This window comes from Cibotium barometz, chromosome 53 (genome assembly GCF_041138505.1).
Source record: "Cibotium barometz isolate CiBa-2024 chromosome 53, ASM4113850v1, whole genome shotgun sequence".
Classification (NCBI taxonomy): Eukaryota; Viridiplantae; Streptophyta; class Polypodiopsida; order Cyatheales; family Cibotiaceae; genus Cibotium; species Cibotium barometz.
In genome coordinates, this window is record NC_141098.1 from 34790484 (window position 1) to 34812359 (window position 21876).

Genomic DNA, 21876 nt, shown 5'->3' on the forward strand with positions numbered 1-21876 from the left:
GATCAGGAGGGAGCAAGAGGCCTGGCCACAAGAAACGATGGCAGTCACGCTCGTGCATAGGCAGGAGTTTGGATTTTGCAAAGTTAACTTTTAACCCCGCCGCCAAACCATATAGATCAAGGGCTTGCATAAGCTGCTCAAGATTTGATTGAGAATTGCGCAAGAAGAAAAAGGAATCATCAGCATAAGCCTGGCTAACAAGAGGCATCCCCCTAGGAATATCAATGCCATGCAAGCGTTGCTTCGAAACCAAATCATCCATGTATAGCAGTAAAACAGATGAGTGGCGATAGCATATAGCAAGGCACTGAGAGGACAGCCTTGCTGGACGAAGCGTCCCAATGTCCAAGAGGAAGAAAGAGCATCCGCCAATAGGCAGCGGGCAGAACCATCCGCATAGAGCCAATGCACCACATGTTGCATGTGACGTCCGAAGCCCAACTGGGTGAGAACAGCTGCAATGAAATCCCATCTTATAGTATCAAAAGCTTTCTCAATGTTTACTTGCATGATAAGAACATCCTGACTAGTTTATTTGGCATACTCTATCCCAATGTAAGTATTAGCAATATTATCAAGAATCTGCCTGCAAGGCACAAAACCATACTGGGCAGGGTGCAAACCAGCATATAAAATGTGGGACAATCGGAGAACTAGCATCTTAGAAACACCACTGGCATTAGAGCAATTGGACGCCAATCCGATTATTGATAGATGTTCACATAGCGGTTTTTTAGGGAGCAAACGCAGCAAACCCTATTTCCATGAGAGGCATCACACTAGAAAGCCAGGCATCATTAATCATGTGCAGTAAAACAGGGCTCAAATCATCCCAAAACTTATCAAAGAACTCAACTATAAGCCCATCCCATCCTGGGGATTTGAAGCGACCCAATTGGGCCAAGGCAGCTGTCAATTCCTCATCAGTAAATGACACACACACACACTTTTTTTTTTGGTAATATCCAGTGCAGACACACACTTTTTTTTTTTTTTGTAAAGCTTCATGTCATTAATTACAGGTGGGAAACCTCAAAAGGAGGAAAACCCACCAAAAAGACCATATACAAGGGAGACTACTAGAGTGTTCACTATGTTCAGTGTGAACATAGTTAAACATCTAAAAACAATCTGTAAAAAGAGCATACAGAGATGAGTCAATCTCATGAAGAGAGAGACAGTCATATAAAGATTGCTGAAGAGAGGAACGGAAGAATGAGTAAGCATCCAAATGAGGCCCAGCAAAAACTATCCTGTTGCGAGACTCCCAGGTAGTCCATAAAGCCCAATAGCGAACCCAATCAAAGAAGACTTTATAGGATCTAAGGGGTGAAGGGAGAAGACCGAAGATCCAAAAGTATTTCCCAAAGGGTGCCTGTCGGAAGCGAGCTCTCAAACGTGCAGCAATCCGATCCAATAAAGTCCTGGTGAGAGGACAACTCCACAAAAGATGAAAGACTGTCTCTTGAGAAGCACCACAACCATGACAAGTTGAAGGTGCCAAAAGTCGCCTAGCCAAGAAAAGGCCGACTGGCAAGACTCCAAGCAAGCATCTCCATAAAAAAAGTCTACTTTTCAAAGGAAGACTGCATTTCCAAAGAGAATGAAGTCGCTGTTTCCACCAAGCCTGACTTTTATGAAGATGCCAAATCTGATTGGCATGTTCTTGAACCCAAGAGGCAGGCAACAAGAAATGATATATCGAATGAACCGAAAGTTTAGCCATTGATAAAGGGCCTTGTGCAGGTTGTTCTCTTTTAAGGCTCCAATCAACCAAACGATCAGAACGATCCAAATTTGCAATTGGTTCAAAAGGAGCAAGAAGCTCTCGAATAAGCTGTCAGATTGATCTATAATGCATCCCCAGACCAAATTTCCTGGCGGCAACCACAAAAGAAAGCACATGGCCACCAGCATCCAAAACATCATCAATAAGATAAACTCCTTTCTTTGAAAGGAAATATGCCTTCCTAGGCTCACGTAGAGCCAAGGGTACATGAAAAGCCTTCGACCAATGAATACTCTCAAGGCGAAGCGAAGAAGATTGCGCATTAAGCCTGGGATTCCAAAAAAGATATTGCGTAATCTGTTTCCAGGCAAAAATTAACTTAAATGAAAGAGGGCAGCCGACAATCTTTCCATCGAAATGGCTGAAAATTGCATCCCAATACGTAACAGTCCACTTTCCAAAAGCAGGTGAAGACAGACATACACATATGACCCAACATAATAGCCCATGGCTGGCGCTGTTGTACAAATTCCAACAGCAAAGTGGATTTACGAGCAAGCACATGAAAATGAATATTCAATATGTTCAAGCCACCATGTATCTTTGGAGAGCACATCTTTGGCATTGACAAAAGACGAAGACCCTTTTTACGATGTTGAGTTTTCCACACAATTGCCATTGCCAGAGACATAAACCGATCTATATCAGCTTTCCTCCACATAATCAATGGAAGAAAGAACTGTATGTAAGCCATTACAATAGCCTGCACTATCTTGAGACGTACATGAAGAGGCCAAGTGGAAAGCTGCCAATAATCAATTTTGCGATTCAATTTTAGCATAACCCATTGAATCATTTGTGAAGATGACAGCTGCCAACCCAAAGGGTAACCCAAATGACGAACGATATGTCCACCAGGAGGTATTCCACCGGGCCACAATACATGATGCCATTGCTGTACATTAAGCGCAAGCAAGGTAGACTTACGGAAGTTTACTTTCAAACCAGCAGCCAGACCAAAAAGTTCCAAAGCTTCCATTAATCTCTGAAGATCTTGTTGCGTATTCTTGGGCATAAAAAAAGAATCATCAGCATAGGCCTGAGCCAGGAAAGTACGCCCAGCAGGAAGCTGTAAGCCATGCAATTCATCAGTAGCTTGCAAAAAATCCAAGTAGCAAAGAAAAGGATGTGTGGCAATAGCAAACAACAAGGAACTAAGCGGACAACCCTGGCGAACTGAACGTCCCAATTTCCAAGAATCTGATAGAGAAGAGCTCAAAATCAAAGAAGCATCACTGTCATTATAGAGCCAATACACTATTTTGCCACTTTGCACCGAAACCAAGATAACTCATAGTCATAGCTACATAGTCCCAATGCACAGAATCAAAAGCTTTCTCAATATCAACCTGCAAAATGAGTACATCCTGCTTAGTGTATTTGGCATATTCAATGGCAATATAAGCATTGGCTAAATTATCATTGATTTGCCTCCGAGACACAAAACCATATTGCGCAGGATGCAAACCATCATGTAAAAATCCTTTAATACGATTTGCCAACATCTTAGTCAGAAGCTTATAGATGACAGGCATTAGAGTAATGGGCCTCCAATCAGAAAAAACTTCACAAAGATCCCGTTTAGGGAAAAGCTTAACCAATCCTTCTTTCCAAGAAGATGGTAGTATATCATTTGCCCAAAGCTTCATTGATCATATACAGCAATGATTGTTCCAGCTGAGGCCAAAAAGCATGGAAAAATTCCACTGTCAATCCATCCCATCCGGGAGATTTCCATCGACCCATTGAACGTAAAGCATCTTTAAGTTCAATATCAGTGAACGCAAATTCTAATTCCAATGCATCCTGTGGAGAAATAATGGGCTGAACATGATGCAATAAAGCATAACGAGCATTAAGTATGTCAAATGAAGTAGTTGGCGGTTTAACAAAAAGAGCTGCAAAATGCTGACTAGCAATATATGAGAGCTCCGATAAAGAATGAGTCCATTGACCATCAGATTTTTTCACCCTTCTGATGCATTCCTTTTGTCTTGAAGCATGTAGATTTTTGAAAAAATCTTTGGAAGAGCAACCCTTATCTATGATAGCTCGATGTCGCGAACGCGTCAACCATTTTTGCAATTTTCTCTGATCATTTAGCATGAGGAAATGCTTAGCCTGCATTAAAGATTCTTGTTCATTAGTATTTAAAACCCTATACTGAGCAAGATCAGCCATAGATTGACATGTTTCTTTAGCCTGCAAGATCCGATCCCGCAAGTCGGCCATGTAATAACGACCATAATCACAGATCACAGCCTGCATGCGCTGAACAAATTGAAACCAAGCAATGTCAATGTCCTCATGCATTTGAAGGGGCAAAGGCTCAATGGCTTGCAAAACCATTTCCTTGAAATCAGCATGCACAAGATAACTGTTGTTTAAAAGCAACAGCCTATGTTTCTGAAGAATAGAGACATCTTGTGGCATGTCGAAATAAAGGCCTAACCATAAAGGAGAATGATCAGAGAGTAACATGGAACGATCAATCCATAGTTTGCAAACAAAATCATCGTATTGGTCAGCATGTAACAAGTACCAGCGATCCAGACGTGTCCAGATATGTGGAAAAGCATTGTGGTTAAAAGTAAACCCTTGCAGATGAGGGAATACATGCTGCCATAGGTCCAAAATATTGCAAGAAGAGAGCAAATCATTCCATGTTCTGCGTTCAGCCCCAAGCATATGAGTTCTTCCAGTGGAATTAAATTCAGGAGATGGAGCATTATTAAAATCTCCACAAAGGAATGCATTATGGAGCCAGGGATAAGCCAACATTTGTGACCATATATTTGCCCTGTCAGCTGAGCTTTGTGGTGCATAAACTGCTGCAAATTCATAAATTTGTCCATACAATAAGCATTGAATGACCATCCATCTGCCAGCAGAATCATTGATGGCCAACATTGGTTGTAGATCATGCTTAACAAGCATAAAAACTCCCGAGTAATGCTGAGTGCCCGCATAAAATATATCATAACCAGCAAAGTGACCTGATTGACCCACTAAGCTATGCTGATTGTGTTCTTGCACACACACCAGATGAGGCTGCATTTTATGTACATAGTGCCAAAACAACCTAAATTTATTTGGATCACAAAGTCCTCTAATATTGTACGAAAGACATTTTATTGGAGCATCAAACATCAAATCTGTACAAAGGTATATACAGTGAACAGCTAGCAAAATCAATGCTGCATAACAACAACTGAATCAGGGAGAGAGCCCTCGCCCTGAATCAAGAGAGACTCATGCATATTCGTATCAACACACATATCCAAAGCATTTACATCGGCATCCATACTCGAGGAAGCACCTCGAACTACATCCGACCATATTCTAGAAAGCATAGTCGATGAAGTGGAAGACTGTGCAATAGTGGCAGATGCAGTCCAATTACGTGAAGGAACGGGAGCACGACGAACCATAGTAGCTTTTTTCGGAGTTTTCCATTCAGCCGAAGACATTTTATCTTTTCCTTTATCCTTAGGTTGATTAGGCACCGCCAAAGAAGAAACAACTTGTGGAATAACTTTAGCTTTTCCTTTCTCTTTCTCCTTTTGAGTATTTCGAGTGGCTTGATTTGTTGGTATCTCCTTAATTTGAGTTGGCTGCTCATTCGCTGAGATGGGAGGTACAACAGATAACGGCGGAGAATGCAGCAGAGAAGGACATTCAGAAGCCATATGCCCAAACTTATGACAAGTGAAACAAGCACCTGCAAAGACTCCCCAATTTAATTTGAAGTAACGTGCACCCATGCCACGCACATTTTCTACTTCAACAGCAATTGCAGGTGGTTGCTCATGGTCTGTATCCCACAAGATGCAAAATCTGTTTTTGTTTCCTGTAGGACGAGGTGCACAAACCACTTTGCCCAGAGTGGTTGCTATACCTGGCAAATGTTCCCTCAAATATTCCGGAAAATCCACGACCTCGACCCAAACAGGACAACGATGCCTAATCAAGGACTGATAGTCCTTGGTCGGGGACCAAGGTAACACATGTACCAACTGTACACCAAACATAAGGGGAGAAGTTTCAAGCATCTGCTGCTTATATTGACCATCAGACAGTAATACATCATAAAAACCCCTTGCTGCAAAGTGAACTCCATCTACAAAGGGTCCACCTAGAATGGACTGAATCCATTGAGCTACTTCTTGCGCAGAAGGCATTTTACCTGGAAAGAAGAGAATAATCCCTTTCTCTGAGTATCTACGCAGAGGAGACACAATCGTCGGCAATTTAATCTTGTAACTGAAAGAAGGAGGCGGGTCCTTCCATTTGACACGACTGTCTACAAAGTCCTCACATAAAGCCTCATATACAAACTGTGCATCAGACGAATCTTGCTTAATCATGGTGACAGATTCAATTGCAGCATGCTGCCTCTTGTTACTGTCTGCAGCATTATCCCGGCGAGCATAGGTCACAACAGTCTCAGACATAATTGCAAGAGTAAAGTCTGTACAACACTGCTAAACAACTCTTTTTTTTTTTTTGAAAGTTGTATGCTGTATACAGGAGCCTTTGAAATTTAGGCGAGTAGAGTCGCAGCTTCGAAGCAAAAGGAGTCGCAGGCGAACAGGCGAACAAGGTCGCAGGCGATAGGCGAATTGGGTTGCAGGCGATAGGCGAACTGGGTCGCAGGCGAGCAATCGAACAGGCGAACTGGGTCGCAGGCGAGTAGAGTCGCAGCTTCGAAGGCAAAGGGAGTCGCAGGCGATAAGCGAACTGGGTCGCAGGCGATAGGCGAACTGGGTCGCAGGCGAGCAGTCGAACAGACAAACTGGGTCGCAGGCGAGCAGGCCTCTCTCTCACACACGTGCGCGCACACACACACACACACGCGCGCGCGCACACAGACGAGCGCACAGAGAAGAAAAGCGAGCTATACAGCAGGTCGTGAACCCTAGAACAAGCTCTGCAGAGCATTCTCTCTCACACGGGATCGCCTGAATATTCAGTCTGCACACACTTTTTTTTTTAGTAAAACCAGTAATTGTTATATTTTCATAAAGTCAATATACAAGACATTAGACTCCAAAGGAGAGCCTAATGGAAGCACACAAGAAAGTTTACATAATCATATTCTCCAGAGTGGAGAATATCCAAAGATCAAAAGCACTCGAAGAAAAGCTGAATACAAGATGCATCCATGTCACCCTCAAGGCAAGCAGCATATACAGACTGTCGCAATGAGGCTCGGAAAGATTCATATGATTGGAGATTGTGCCTTCCCAAATATGCAAAATTGTGTTCACTCCAGATGGTCCATAGGGCCCAATATCTCACCCAAAATAGAAAAAGTGAGTATTGGGACAAAGTTCTGAGATGTCTGCCAAAGAGCCAGAAATGTTTCCCAAATCTATGAGTTGGGAAGCGAAGGCAAAGATAATCAGAAATACGCCTGAGGAGGATCCTAGAACAAGGACAATGCCAAAGCAAATGAGGAATTGTCTCTGAAAGAGCCATACATCTTAGACAGGTGGATGATGCAATATGGCGTCTTGCAAGTGTAACCCCCACTGACAATGTACCTGTCAAACATCTCCAGAGGAAAAGTCTTTGTTTCAAAGGCATTTTACTTTTCCATATCATTCGAATATTCTTCCTCCACCATGAAAGGGGTTTCCTTATATGCCATAAAGAATTGCCATATTGCTGGATCCATGGAGCAGGCTGAAGTAAATGATAGGCTTTAATGGAGGTTAGAGCGGGGAGAGGAACAGGATGAGTGCCTGTAGTGGAGGAAAGCAGCTGCCAATCCATAAGCCGATCCATAGGAGCCATAGGAGGAACTGGTAGAAAAGGAAATAATAAATCAGCAATTTTCTTCCATATGGTCCTGTGATGCATTCCCAAAGGATAGGAAGCCATAGCCTGGGGAAAAGATAAAACATATCCCTGATCATCCACCACATCTTGTATATACCGAATTCCCAATTTAGAGAGGTTGTATGCTCGGATCGGTTCCTGTAAGGCAAGTGGAGTGTCAAAGATGGCACTCCAATGAATACTTTCCTGTCTCATGGAATTTGTCCCCGAGCAATTATTAGGAGCCCATTTAACTTTTGAAAGTAGCTGTTTCCAGTCCAAAATCAAAGCAGTAGAGAAAGGGCAGCCTGGTATCTTTCCTGCAAATCTCCCAATGACAACCTCCCAGGGATCAGTAGTCCATTGGCCATAAGCAGAAGTCCTCATATTAACACACATAGATGCAAGCATACATGTCCATGGCTGTTGTTGGCGGAAAAAAGTATGCAGCATAGTGATTTTCCTTGCAAGGACATGATACCGCACATTTAGAATATTTAGACCACCATGCATCCTTGGGGAGCACAACAATTCCATCTTCATCAGTCTTAATGCTTTCACTGCCGCTTTTGTTCTCCAGAGTATTTCCATGGCTTGTGACATAAAGGCTGAAATATCCCGAGAGGACCAATGTAACAATGGCAAATAAAATTGCACATATGACATTACAATAGACTGCACTATTCTGAGCCTGACATGAAGCGGCCAGGTAGATATCTTCCAGAAATCCAATTTATGTTGCAGTCTTTGTAAGACCCATTTGAGCTGCTGCTTCCTAGTAATATGCCATCCTATTGGATATCCCAAATGCCTGACTGCATCTTTTGAATTCACCACTTGCCCAGGCCAAAGGAGAGAATGCCAATCACATTGTTTGAGAGGAAGTAATTTAGATTTGTCAAAATTAATATTCAGACCAGCTGCCAAGCCAAACAATGAAAGCGTGGTCATTAGCATATGTACTTCCTGGGGTGAATTCTGTGGCATGAAAAAGGAATCATCAGCATATGCTTGAGCCAAAAAGGATGATGCCCCAGGGATTGTGAGCCCTTTCATCTGCCCTGTATGTGTCAGATGATCAAGATACTTTAGAAGGGGATGGGTGACAATGGCATATAGCAAAGCACTAAGGGGGCAGCCCTGTCGTACTGATCTACCCAATGTCCATGAGCGGGAGAGATGGTTTCCCAAAATACACTGAGAGGTAGATCCAGAGTAGAGCCAAAATACTGCATTTGCCATCTTGGGACCAAAACCAAGTTTGAACATAATTTGAGAGATGAAGTCCCAGTGAACAGTATCAAATGCCTTAGCAATATCCACTTGCAAAATAAGTACATCTTGATGGGAGTACTTAGCATATTCAATTGCTGTCAAGGCATTGGAAATGTTATCATGGATTTGTCTACGCGGGATAAATCCATATTGATAAGGATGAAGACCCACATCCAATATCGTATGCAGCCGGTGCACCATCATCTTTGCAATAAGCTTATAAACTACTGGCATCAAAGTAATGGGCCTCCAATCCGACAGATGATCACAGAGATGTTTTTTAGGCACTAGTTTTACTATGCCATGTTTCCATGAGTGTGGCATCTGGTTTGCCTGCCAGGCTGCATTGATCATCTGTAATAGGACTTCTTTCAAGTCATCCCAAAAGACAATATAGAATTCCACCGTAAGTCTGCACACACACCACAGTGCAGACACACACACACACACTTTTTTTTTTTTTTTGTGGAATCATAAGTACACACACACACTTTTTTTTTTTTTTTGGTAAAACTAGTTGAAAATGCATTATATCATGAATGTACAAAAGGGTTAGGCATCAGGAGGATGTCTAAACCCTATAACTCAAAAAACAGCAGTAAAAAAGTTCTATGCAAGAGCAGGGCAGTGCTCAAGAAAAGAGCCTATGCCCTATCTATCAGAAACAGTAAAAGAAAAGCTGAACACAAGAAACATCCAAATCTCCCTCATGCACGGCATCATATAAAGACTGCCGCAACGAGGCTCGGAAGAACTCATAAGGCTGCTGAAGGGGTGAATTCAGATATGTATAATTTCGCTGTAGCCAGAGGGTCCACAAGGCCCAATATCTGATCCAATGGAAGAAAAGAGAATACTGTGACAATGCAGCTGACATTGGATGACATTCAGCTCTCTTTAGTCAGACACTTGCAGGTTAATCAATTATATCTTTCTCATGAAAAATTCCAGCAAATGATCAGATTGGCTTGTAAGCCATTGTTAGCTCATGCTCGGGAGGATCTGGATTTTGCTTGGAACTCCTTTGTACATCGTATTCAAAATGTCATGAAGGAATATGGAAGATGGTACATGGCAGAAACTAGACATCATATCCAGTGGGCAAAATCATACAAGCAGTCCTTGGTACAGATTAGCCATCAAAGGTCTCTTTCTGCTTCTGAACAGAATTCATTGTCTTGTGCTTCTTCCATAATTGATGCTAATGATAAACGCAAGCTTTCCAAATGGCAGACAAGGGCTAGAGTTAAACCTATGCTGGATAAGGGCTGCTCCTCGAAATCTTTCTTTCGAAATTTACACATGTACAGACAAAGTCAATCTATCATGAGAGTCAGGAAATCGGATGATCTTTGGACCCAGTCTCTATCTCAGTTAGAAAAACAATGCCTGGATCATTTTCGGCTTCTTTTTTCTCTACCATCTTCTTCTACATCTCAGGCTGCATTGGCTCGGAGCAAATTTATTGAGCTTGTTTCTCCTATTGTTTCTTTGCAAAAAGCTTCAATGCTGGAAATGTCCTTTTTGGATACAGAATTGGATGAAGCCCTCAAGCATTTGGGTAAACATAAATCCCCAGGTTGGGATGGTTTGACAGTTGAATTTTTTGTAGCTTTCTGGGCTGAATTGAAGGGTCCAATCTTGAAGCTCGTTAATGTAGCCTGGCAGCATCAACATCTTCCCTCAGCTTGGAAACATGGTCTGGTTAAGCTTCTGCCCAAAAAACCTCTGTGTGAAACAATGGATGACTGGAGGCCTATCACTTTGATGCCTGTTATATATAAACTTATTGCTAAAATGCTGGTACACCGGATAAAGGATATCCTTCATGATGGACTTCATCCCAGGCAATATGGTTTTGTTCCAAGAAGGCATATACATGATAATATCTCCAATACTCTCATTGCAATGGAATATGCAAAATACTCTGCTCAAGATGTCTTGGTCATGCAGGTGGATGTGGCAAAGGCATTTGATACGGTGCAGTGGGATTATGTTTCTCAAATCATGTCTAAACTTGGTTTTGGGCCAAAGCTAGTTAATGTCATATACTGGCTTTACTCAGATTCCACTGCTCAATGCTTTATAGGGAAACATTTATCTGAGTCTTGGACTCTAGAACGATCAGTTCGACAGGGATGCCCTCTCAGTGCTCTGTTCTATGCTATTGCTTCGCATCCTTTGCTTCTTTACATGGATCATCTGGTTGATACTAGACAGTTAGAGGGGCTTCAGATTTCTGGTTCACGGCCTTTCATTGCACAGGCTTATGCAGATGATTCATTCTTCATGCCAAAGAACAGTCCTGTGGAGCTTCGTCTATTGATGGATACTCTTTCAGATTTTGGGTTGGCAGCTGGTTTAAAGATTAATTTTCAGAAATCGAAACTTTTACCTCTCAAGCATTGTGATTGGCATGCTATCTTGTGGCCTGGCCAGATTATTTATCCGGAAAGCATAGTAAGACACTTGGGCTATCCCATTGGCTGGAAAATCAGAAATAAGCAACAAATATCTTGGGTGCTAAACAAAATTAAGGACAAATTAGAATATTGGAAGATCTCCACTTGGCCATTACATGTACGGCTTCGAATTGTTCAGTCCATTGTTCTGGCTTATGTCCAATTCTACCTTCCTCTATTACATTGGTCATCTCGAGATCTTTCTTCTTTTATGTCTCAAGCCATGGAAATTTTTTGGAAAACTAAGCTTCATAAAAAAGCTTTAAGGCTGCTCAAAATGGACCTGCTTTGCTCTCCAAAAATGCATGGTGGTTTGAATATTATAAACATCAAATTTCATGTGCTGGCAAGAAAGATCACTATGCTCAAAACCTTCTTTCAGCAAGAACAGCCGTGGTCTATCATGTTGGCTATTCTGTGTGGTAGTATGCGCACAAATGCTTATGGTTGCTGGTTGGTTGATCCATCGGAAGTAGTGCTTGGCAAATTTCAAGGTAAAATCCCTGGTTGTCCATTTTCTACTTCCTTGATTCAGGATTGGAAGAAAGTGCTCTCCCGCATCAAATGGTCTCCCCATCCTGCTTCTATAGCTTCCTCGCTTCGAATGGAAAGCATACATTGGAGTGCTGTTTTTTAAGTACACACACACACACACACACACACACACACACATATACACACACACACGTATGTGTATACGGCAAAAATCAAGAGAGATCTCGCATAGCCCAGGTCAGAGCGACATGCCATCAGATGTTCAATAGGCAGTCTCATGATCGGTCGAATCGTTGAGCGTCCGGATGTCTTCGTTGGAGACTCTCAAAGCGCTACGAGGTCGGAGAGGCCAAAAGGGATGGGGGCGCTGGGAACAGACAGGATCTCTCATATATATATATATGTTTTATGTCTGCATATATGTTTGTGTGTATGGGATGTAGATAGGTAAATGAATATTTATGTATGTATATGTGTATGCATATGTATCTTTATATGATACTAAGAGGCCACGTTATTGATCTTGCAGATTCAATTCTTCCAGCTGCTTCTGATTTTTCATGGCTGCATAACAGTTCTTACACAGCGGGGGATCAAGCTGTGGCAATGCTATCATTAAAGGACCGATTTAATAACTCTGTGTTTCTTAGACAAAAAGAGGTTAATGCTGTACAAATTAGACTTTATCAAATGCTTAAGTTTGGGACAATGAATTTTCTTGATACTAAGATAACTAAGTCGTTGGAAGGCAGTGTGCTGACAGTGTCATTCTTTACAAAAGTATCTGGGGATTTCCAGCTTTTGATCACAGATGTTTATGGATCATCCATCAAGGGGTCACCATTTTCCTTCTCCGTAGTTCCAGGTAAAGAAATGCTGCTTCTCTATGGGGCGAGCTTATTAAACTGTACATGCATAAATGAAAGAACTTGGAAAAGTGTCTGGATGTTCTGGCCAATAAAATTATATGCTTATAGGCAAGCCTAGACTGTGAAGTATGTGTGTGTTTGTGTGTGTACACACACAAACATACCTATATACCTTTATGTATGTACGTATGTGTATACACACACACACACACACACACACACACACACTTTTTTTGGTGATATCCAGTGCAGTATATTTATATGCTCATAAATTTACATGATGGGAGGTCTCCGAAATGGAGAGTATCCCAAAGATCAGAAACATAAAAAGAAAAGCTCTATGCAAGAAGCATCCATATCACCCTCATGGCAGGCATCATAACACACACTTTTTTTTTATTTAGTAAAACCAGTAATTGTTATATTTTCATAAAGTCAATATACAAGACATTAGACTCCAAAGGAGAGCCTAATGGAAGCACACAAGAAAGTTTACATAATCATATTCTCCAGAGTGGAGAATATCCAAAGATCAAAAGCACTCGAAGAAAAGCTGAATACAAGATGCATCCATGTCACCCTCAAGGCAAGCAGCATATACAGACTGTCGCAATGAGGCTCGGAAAGATTCATATGATTGGAGATTGTGCCTTCCCAAATATGCAAAATTGTGTTCACTCCAGATGGTCCATAGGGCCCAATATCTCACCCAAAATAGAAAAAGTGAGTATTGGGACAAAGTTCTGAGATGTCTGCCAAAGAGCCAGAAATGTTTCCCAAATCTATGAGTTGGGAAGCGAAGGCAAAGATAATCATAACACACACACACACACACACACACACACACACACACACACACACTTTTTTTTTTGGTAATATCCAGTGCAGTATATTTATATGCTCATAACTTTACAAGATGGGAAGTCTCCGAAGTGGAGAGTATCCCAAATGTCAGAAACATAAAGAGAAAAGCTCTAAACAAGAAGCATCCATATCACCCTCATGGCAGGCATCATATAAGGATTGCCGCAGTGAGGCTCTGAAGGATTCATATGACTGGTGATTCTGCCGACCCAAGTATGCCAAATTATGCTCACTCCAAATTGTCCAAAGAGCCCAATATCTCACCCAAGAGAAAAATAGTGAGTATTGGGACAAGGGCCGCATATATCTGCCAAAAAGCCAAAAATGTTTCCCAAATTTGTGACTAGGGAAACGGAGCCGAAGAAAATCTGAAATTCTCCTGAGGAGGATCCTGGAACAAGGGCAGTGCCAAAGCAGATGAAGAACAGTCTCTGAGGGAGCCTGACATCTTAGACATGTGGAAGGTGCAATGTGACGTTTAGCAAGTACGACCCCCACTGACAATGTGCCTGTCAAACATCTCCAAAGAAAAAGTCTTTGTTTCAATGGCATTTTACACTTCCACAAAATCCGGAGATTCTTCCGCCACCATCATAGTTGTCACGGTACGAAAATACGATACCGTACGGGAATATTCGGTACGATATGAAATTTTGGGATACGGTACGATAAAATACGGTTTTTTAAATTAAAGAACACCTACAAACATAGACATTTTCAATTTGGAAGGGTAGAGTCTAGAGAAGTTGTTTCAAACCAAAATATCATTAAAAACAACTAAACAAGTTTGAAGTGACAAACAAAAGTACATAAGTATAGAGGTGCGATGCGATCAGCGCGCTAGGCGCGAGTACAAAAAGAGAGGCTAGAGCCAAGGCCCAAGGAGAGACTAGACAAAGGCATCACTATCAGAGCTCTCGCTGAAATCATCCTCATGAGAAGAGGACACATCAGTGGCCTCGCCGAAGTCGCCATCGCTAAGAAGGTTGCCCTCATCATCGAACTCGGGCTCTCTAAGCTCATGTGAGAAGCCAAAGGGAGCATCCTCATCTGCAAGAGCGAGTGTGGAGCTACCCGATCCACGCCGCACATAGGTATGCACTATGTCCCTGGGAGCACCACGAACCGTGCATCCACGGCTTCCTACTTGCACTCCTCTGCCACTACCTCCACGCCCACGACGAGTGCGAGTAGGTCGTCGATCAAATGACTCGAGCTCTCGATAGATCTCTGCATAGATCCTCTCCTCCTCCTCATCCTGCACTTTGTTTACACTCTGAAGAGTGTCCCCTGTGAGCTTGAATGTATCCACATTCACCTACATTGTACAATGATCAAGTGACAAGCAATGTATTAGAATTTGGTTCCAAATTTCAATAAACATTGAAGTTTGAAATTTGAATGCTTATAACTTATAACTTATAAGTTGTAACTTATACCTGTCTCGCTGATTCCATCTTTTGCATTGCGCGCAGCATGCGCAAGTTAGCGCGGCAATACACTAGCCGCTCTAACTGTTGCGTGCTCAAGCGATTACGTAACTTCGTGTGTACAAGTGAGTAGGAACTCCAGTTCCTCTCACATGCACCCGAAGAGCAATCCTGAGCTAGGATTCTCAAAGCCACCTTTTGGAGGCTTGAGAGCGCATACCCAAATGTCTCCCACCAAAAGAGGGGCTTCACAAGGGATTCCCTCTTCCAACAGGTAGTAGATGCAAACGCGGCTCCTCCCCTTTGGTCATTGTAGCTTATGAGCTCCTCAAGGAACTTCCCATGGCGATCCTCCGGCAATGCTTTGGGCAAGTAAGCATCTCGGGCTTCAAGTAGCTCCACGTTGGTGAAGAGGGCGGGTGATTTGTAAGCCGGATGCAATAAAGCGGCAAGACCATGGATAGGTCTTCGCATCCACTTCCATCTCTTCTCCACAATGGCCAACATACCATCGCGCTTCTCCTCGTCGATGGAAGGAGAAACGCGTAACTCTGCTATGGCCTCTCCCATGAAGTGAACAAGAAGGCCCATGGTGGCTCCCTCCATGTCGGTCATCCGCAATACCCTATAGAAGGGCGTGACCGCAATGACAATAGTGCGGACCGACTGCCAAAACTCCTCCTTTAGGCAAAGCCGTTGCATGGCTTTGGCCTCCGCCGATTCTCGCTCATCCCACTCATTCCACATTGTGGAGACCACTGTTTGGCGAAGGGAGGATTTCACATCGTGGAGGCGCTCCAAGACGAGCCACATGTAGGCGAAGCGTGTAGATGAAGGCTTCTTCAATTCCAACTTGCTATGTTCGCGGAACATGGCAAGCACCTTCACCTTTGTGGTGAAGAAGGTAACAATAGAGATAGCTTCGGTCATTACTTCCTTCATCCACACTAACTTGCCCATATCCTCCATGAGCAAGTCAATGCAATGGGAGGCACAAGGCGTCCATACTATGGAGGGATAGTCCTTCTCGAGCAACTTCCCCATCCGACGGCAATTTGAAGCGTTGTCGGTGATGACTTGCACCACGTTCTTCGATCCAACCTACATGTCACAATGCACATGAATGGATGCAATGAGCGTATGCCGTATGAGACTTGAGTCATGACTCATGATATAGCCACATATGATCATATGATTCATATCACATATACCAAAGCCTAAACTTTAAAGACTTTAGTGCAATTTGAAAGTTGGAACTTACCTCCATGATGGCTTGCTTGATATGGCGATATATGAATGCACCCGATGTTTTCCTCCCCGCCTTTCCGGAATCCACGCCCCGCACAAAGTATGTGCCAAGAGGGCAAGAGACAAGTATATTGATGATGCCTCTCTTCTTCCGGTCACTCCATCCGTCGGAGAGGATGCTACACCCATACTTGGACCATGCCGCCCGCACCGGATTGAGAGATCTATCGATTCTTTCCCTCTCGTCCACAAGCCTCTTCGTGCGCATGTCATGATAGGAGACGCCGGTCCATCCTTCACATGGGCCCACATTTGCAATGGCTTTCACCATTGACTTCCATTGATCTACCTTGAGCACATGGAATGAGAGATTGCACTCAATAATGGTGCATGCAATCTCTATATCCGCTAGCCGTTGCCGTTCTCGGAGATGTGATAGAGAAGAATTGAACCCCCCGGTGGCTTGGGCTAGAGTGGCTTGCCTCATGGGAGACTCAAGCCTTTGTCTCTTTGAGGAGGCGGAGGCGGAGGTGGCACCGATGGAGGTGGCACCGATGGAGGCGGCGGGGGAGGATGTATCACAAGGCGGGGAAATGACCTCATCATCCGCCCTTGAGCTTCTACCACTATCATAGTGAGCACCCAATCCACCCTTGATCTTGTTGAAGATCTCATCGGATATAGCAAGGGGGACTTCCTTGCATGGCGCAACTTGCCCCCCCACCTTTCCAACATGTTGGAGAAGCCTAGTAACTCCACTTGTGTATTGTTTGCCACAATACTTACAAGTCCACCTATATGACTTGGACTTTCCATCGGCTTTCTCTACATGGATAGCATGCACATTGAAGGCTTCATTCTTCTCCCTTGTCATTGTAATAGAGAGAGAGAAGTTAGAAGATTCAAGAGATGGATAGGCTTGAGAGAGAGAGAGAGAGAGAGAGAGAGAGAGAGGCTTGAGAAAATGAGAGTGAGGCTTGAGTCTTGACTCTTGAGAGAGAGAAAGCCTAAAGGCTTGAGAGAGAGAGAGAGGCTTGAGAGAGGGCCTATGGGGGAGAGAGTGGCTTGAAAGTTGAGAGTTGAGAGAGAGAGAGAGAGAGAGGGGGGGGCTTGATGGTCACTTGAGCAAGACTCAAGAGAGGGGGGGGCTTGATGGCTTGAGTAATGAGCATTGAGAGGCTAGAGCTTTGAGAGAGGCTTAGGGGGTGGGCATTTTATAAGGGCCAAGGCCATGTAGCATGGGCCATGGCCAATGGGCACATGGGCCACAAAGCATGTGCCATGCCCAAAACGGCCAGCAAACGGCTACAAAACAGCCACGAAAACGCGCAGTCGGCGGCGGCGCAACGGACAGAAACGGCCACGAAAATGCGCAGTCGGCGGCGGCGCAACGGACAGAAACGGGCAAATATGGCATATCGTACCGTACGATATCGTACGGTATCGTACCGTACGAATCGTACGTACGAATCGAGTCGTACGCGTACGAGAAACAACCCTGGCCACCATGAGAGGGGCTTCCTTATATGCCACAGAGAATTAGCATGTTGATGAATCCATGGGGCAAGCTGAAGAAGCCAGTAGGCTTTGATGGAGGTTAAGGCAGGAAGGGGAATAGGATGAATGCATGTAGTAGATGGCTGCAATTGCCAATCCATAAGCCTGTTTGTATCAGCCACGGGTGGAATAGGTAAAAAGGGATGCAATAAATCAGCAATTTTCTTCCATATCAACCTATGATGCATTCCCAATGCATAGGTAGCAGTGGCCCGGGGAAAGGATAAGACATATCCCCGATCATCTACCACATCATGTATGTACCTAATTCCCAATTTCATAAGATTGTATGTCCGAACAGGTTCCTGTAAAGCAAGTGGAGTGTCAAAGATGGCACTCCAATGAATACTTTCTTTCCTCATCGAGTTTGTCTCCAAGCAATTATCAGGAGCCTATTTGACCTTAGAGAGAACTTGTTTCCAGTCAAGTATGAGGGCAGTAGAGAAGGGACAACGAGGTATCCTCCCTACAAATCTCCCAATCACAACCTCCCAATGATCCGTAATCCAATGACCATAAGCACAAGTCCTCATGTTGACACACATGGATGCTAACATACAAGTCCATGGCTGCTGTTGACGGAAGAAAGTATGCAACATTGTAGCCTTCCTTGCAAGTACATGATATTTTATATTGAGGACATTAAGTCCACCATGTATCCTTGGGGAGCACACCATTTCCATCTTCATCAGTCTCAATGCTTTCACAGCAGTTTTTGTCTTCCATAATATCTCCATAGCTTGAGACATAAAAGCTGAAATATCCCTGGAGGACCAATGCAGCAAGGGCAAATAGAACTGGACATAGGACATCACAATGGATTGTACTATTCTGAGCCTGACATGAAGAGGCCAAGTAGAAATCTTCCAGTATTCCAGTTTATGTTGAAGTCTCTGGAAAATCCATTTTAACTGCTGCTTTCTGGTGATATGCCATCCTATGGGATATCCCAAATGCCTGACAATATCTCTGGAATGCACCACCTGACCCGGCCAAAGAATAGAATGCCAGTCACATTGTTTCAGGGGGAGTAATTTAGATTTGTCAAAATTGACATGCAATCCCGCTGCCAACCCATATAAAGAAAGAGTGGCCATAAGTTTGCGAAGTTCCTGAGGAGAATTCTGTGGCATGAAGAAGGAATCATCAGCATATGCTTGTGCCAAAAAAGATGTAGCCCCTGGGATTTTGAGACCAGTCATCTGTCCTGTGTTTGTAAGATGATCAAGATACATCAAAAGAGGATGGGTCGCAATGGCATAGAAGAGAGCACTGAGAGGGCAGGCCTGTCTAACTGATCGACCCAATATCCATGACCTAGACAGATGGCGCCCAAGAATGCATTGAGCAGTAGAGCCAGAATAAAGCCAATAAACAGCATTTACCATCTTGGGACCAAAGCCCAACTTTGTCATGATCTGAGAGATGAAATCCCATTGAACATTGTCAAATGCCTTAGCAATATCCACTTGCAATATAAGCACATCTTGATGCGAATACTTAGCATATTCAATTGCAGTTAAGGCATTGGATATATTGTCATGGATTTGTCTTCGCGGCACAAAACCATACTGATGAGGATGAAGTCCTGCATGCAGTATCCCGTGAAGCCTATGTACAATCATTTTGGCAATAAGTTTGTAAAGTACAAGCATTAAAGTAATAGGCCTCCAATCTGATATATGATCACACAGATGTTTTTTGGGGACAAGCTTGATTATACCATGCTTCCAAGAGTGCGGTAATTGATTTTCTTGCCAGGCCACATTGATCATTCGCAAAAGGACCTCTTTCAAATCATCCCAAAAAGAAATATAAAATTCCACTGTAAGGCCATCCCAGCTAGGGGACTTGTATTTGCTGAGGTGGAACAACGCATTATCAAGTTCTGTCAGTAAAAGGCCTCTCCAAGGTAAGAGCATCATCCATTTCAACTATTTCAGAAACATATTGAAGAAATTCAGTCCTGGCATCAGTCACTTGATTTGATGGGGAACTAGGAGCAGAAAACAATTTCTGGAAATAATTGTGGCATTCGTCTTGGAGATCAGAGAAAGAGTGAGTCCAAGAGCCATCCAGTTTCCTAACCCTTAGACATGAATTTTTATTTCGAGTAGCATGCAAGCCCTGGAAAAAGGATTTTGAAGAGCAGCCTTTATCCATGAGGGGCTTCATTCTTGCCCTAATCTGCCATTTGTGCAATTTCCTCTGATCATTAACAGTAAGTTTAAATTGTGCATGTGAAAGGGAATCCTTTTCTGAATTAGAGAGTGGCCTCGACTGAGAAAATTCAGTCAAAAGTTGTACTGTCCTTTTTGCCCAGTTAACCTCATTCCTCCATTTTGTCATATGCCATTTGCCATACTCCCTAATGACATTCTGAATACGAGAGACGAAGCTGTCCCAAGCATAATTCATGTCCTCCTGGGCATGAACTGGCAAAGGATGAATGGCAAATCTGATCATTTGCTGAAAGTTGTGATGTTGGAAATAAGCCCGATTAACATGCAATAATCTACTGGAGAGAAATGGCAAATCATCCAGAGGCATGCCAAGCTGCAAATTCATCCACAATGGAGCATGATCTGACAAGCCCAATGAGAAATCTATAAGGAGATGAGGGCTAAAATCTGCAAATTGTTGTGGATAAAACAAATACCATCTGTCAAGCCTTGCCCAGTACGTAGTAAGTGCATTATGATGAAAAGTATATCCAGGGACTGACCCTTGGAGAAGTACCCATAAATCTTCAGCCCGCACAGAAAGAAGCATGTCATCCCATTTGTGCCTTTCCAATGATAACATATGAGATCGTGAAGTGGTATTATCTCTAGGCAGAGGGGAATTATTAAAATCCCCACAGATGAATGCATTGGATCTCCATGGATATCTGCAGAAAGAATCCCACAAAGAAGCCCTCATGGCAGAGGTATGGGAGGCATAGACTGATACAAACTCAAAAATATCACCATCAACATTGCATTGTATTACTATCCATCTGCCACTATTGTCATTGAAGGCCAACTGAGGCTGCAACTCATGTCTTGTCCTCCATAATATCTCCATAGCTTGAGACATAAAGACTGAAATATCCCTGGAGGACCAATGCAGCAAAGGCAAATAGAACTGGACATAGGACATTACAATGGACTGTACTATTCTGAGCCTGACATGAAGAGGCCAAGTAGAAATCTTCTAGTATTCCAGTTTATGTTGAAGTCTTTGGAAGATCCATTTTAGCTGCTGCTTCCTGGTGATATGCCATCCTATGGGATATCCCAAATGTCTGACTACATCTTTGGAATGCACCACTTGACCCGGCCAAAGAATAGAATGCCAGTCACATTGTTTCAGGGGAAGTAATTTAGATTTGTCAAAATTGACATGCAATCCCGCTACCAAGCCATACAATGAAAGAGTGGTCATAAGCGTTTGAACTTCCCGGGAAGAATTCTGTGGCATAAAGAAGGAATCATCAGCATATGCTTGTGCGAAAAAAGATGCAGCTCCAGGGATTTTAAGACCAGTCATCTGTCCTGTGTTTGTAAGATGATCAAGATACATTAAAAGGGGATGGGTCGCAATGGCATATAAGAGAGCACTAAGAGGACAGCCCTGTCTAACTGATCGACCCAATGTCCATGACCGAGACAGATGACCCCCAAGAATGCACTGAGAAGTAGAGCCAGAATAAAGCCAGTAAACTGCATTTGCCATCTTGGGACCAAAGCCCAACTTGGTCATGATTTGAGAGATAAAATCCCATTGAACAGTGTCAAATGCCTTAGCAATATCCACCTGCAATATAAGCACATCTTGATGCGAATACTTAGCATATTCAATTGCAGTCAAGGCATTGGATATATTGTCATGGATTTGTCTTCGCGGCACAAACCCATACTGATGAGGATGAAGTCCCGCATTCAGTATCCTGTGAAGCCTATGCACAATCATTTTGGTAATGAGTTTGTAAACTACAGGCATCAAAGTAATAGGCCTCCAATCTGACATATGGTCACACAGATGTTTTTTGGGCACAAGTTTGACTATACCATGCTTCCAAG

At 43.2% G+C, this 21876-nt stretch overlaps 2 protein-coding genes across 7 annotated transcripts in view; one reads left to right on the top strand and one right to left on the bottom strand.

Moving 5' to 3' along the window:
• The window catches only part of LOC147608559 (uncharacterized), a 200142-nt gene that overhangs the window by 87865 nt on the left and 90401 nt on the right, over positions 1-21876 (top strand). For all 6 annotated transcript variants that reach the window (XR_015264444.1, XR_015264445.1, XM_086788985.1 and 3 more), the window contains exon 9: positions 12374-12709. Coding sequence is in view for 4 of the 6 variants with exons in the window: in XM_086788985.1 (XP_086645111.1) it covers positions 12374-12709 (336 nt within the window). In the remaining 2 variants the exon portion in view is untranslated. The remainder of the gene's footprint in view (positions 1-12373; positions 12710-21876) is intronic.
• Positions 14419-16661, bottom strand: LOC147608560 (uncharacterized). The gene is made up of 2 exons (XM_086789389.1): positions 15017-16661; positions 14419-14895 (listed from the first exon to the last, which is right to left on the bottom strand). The coding sequence occupies exons 1-2, from the start codon at positions 16049-16051 to the stop codon at positions 14467-14469; spliced, it is 1464 nt and encodes a 487-aa protein (XP_086645515.1). The 5' UTR covers positions 16052-16661; the 3' UTR covers positions 14419-14466.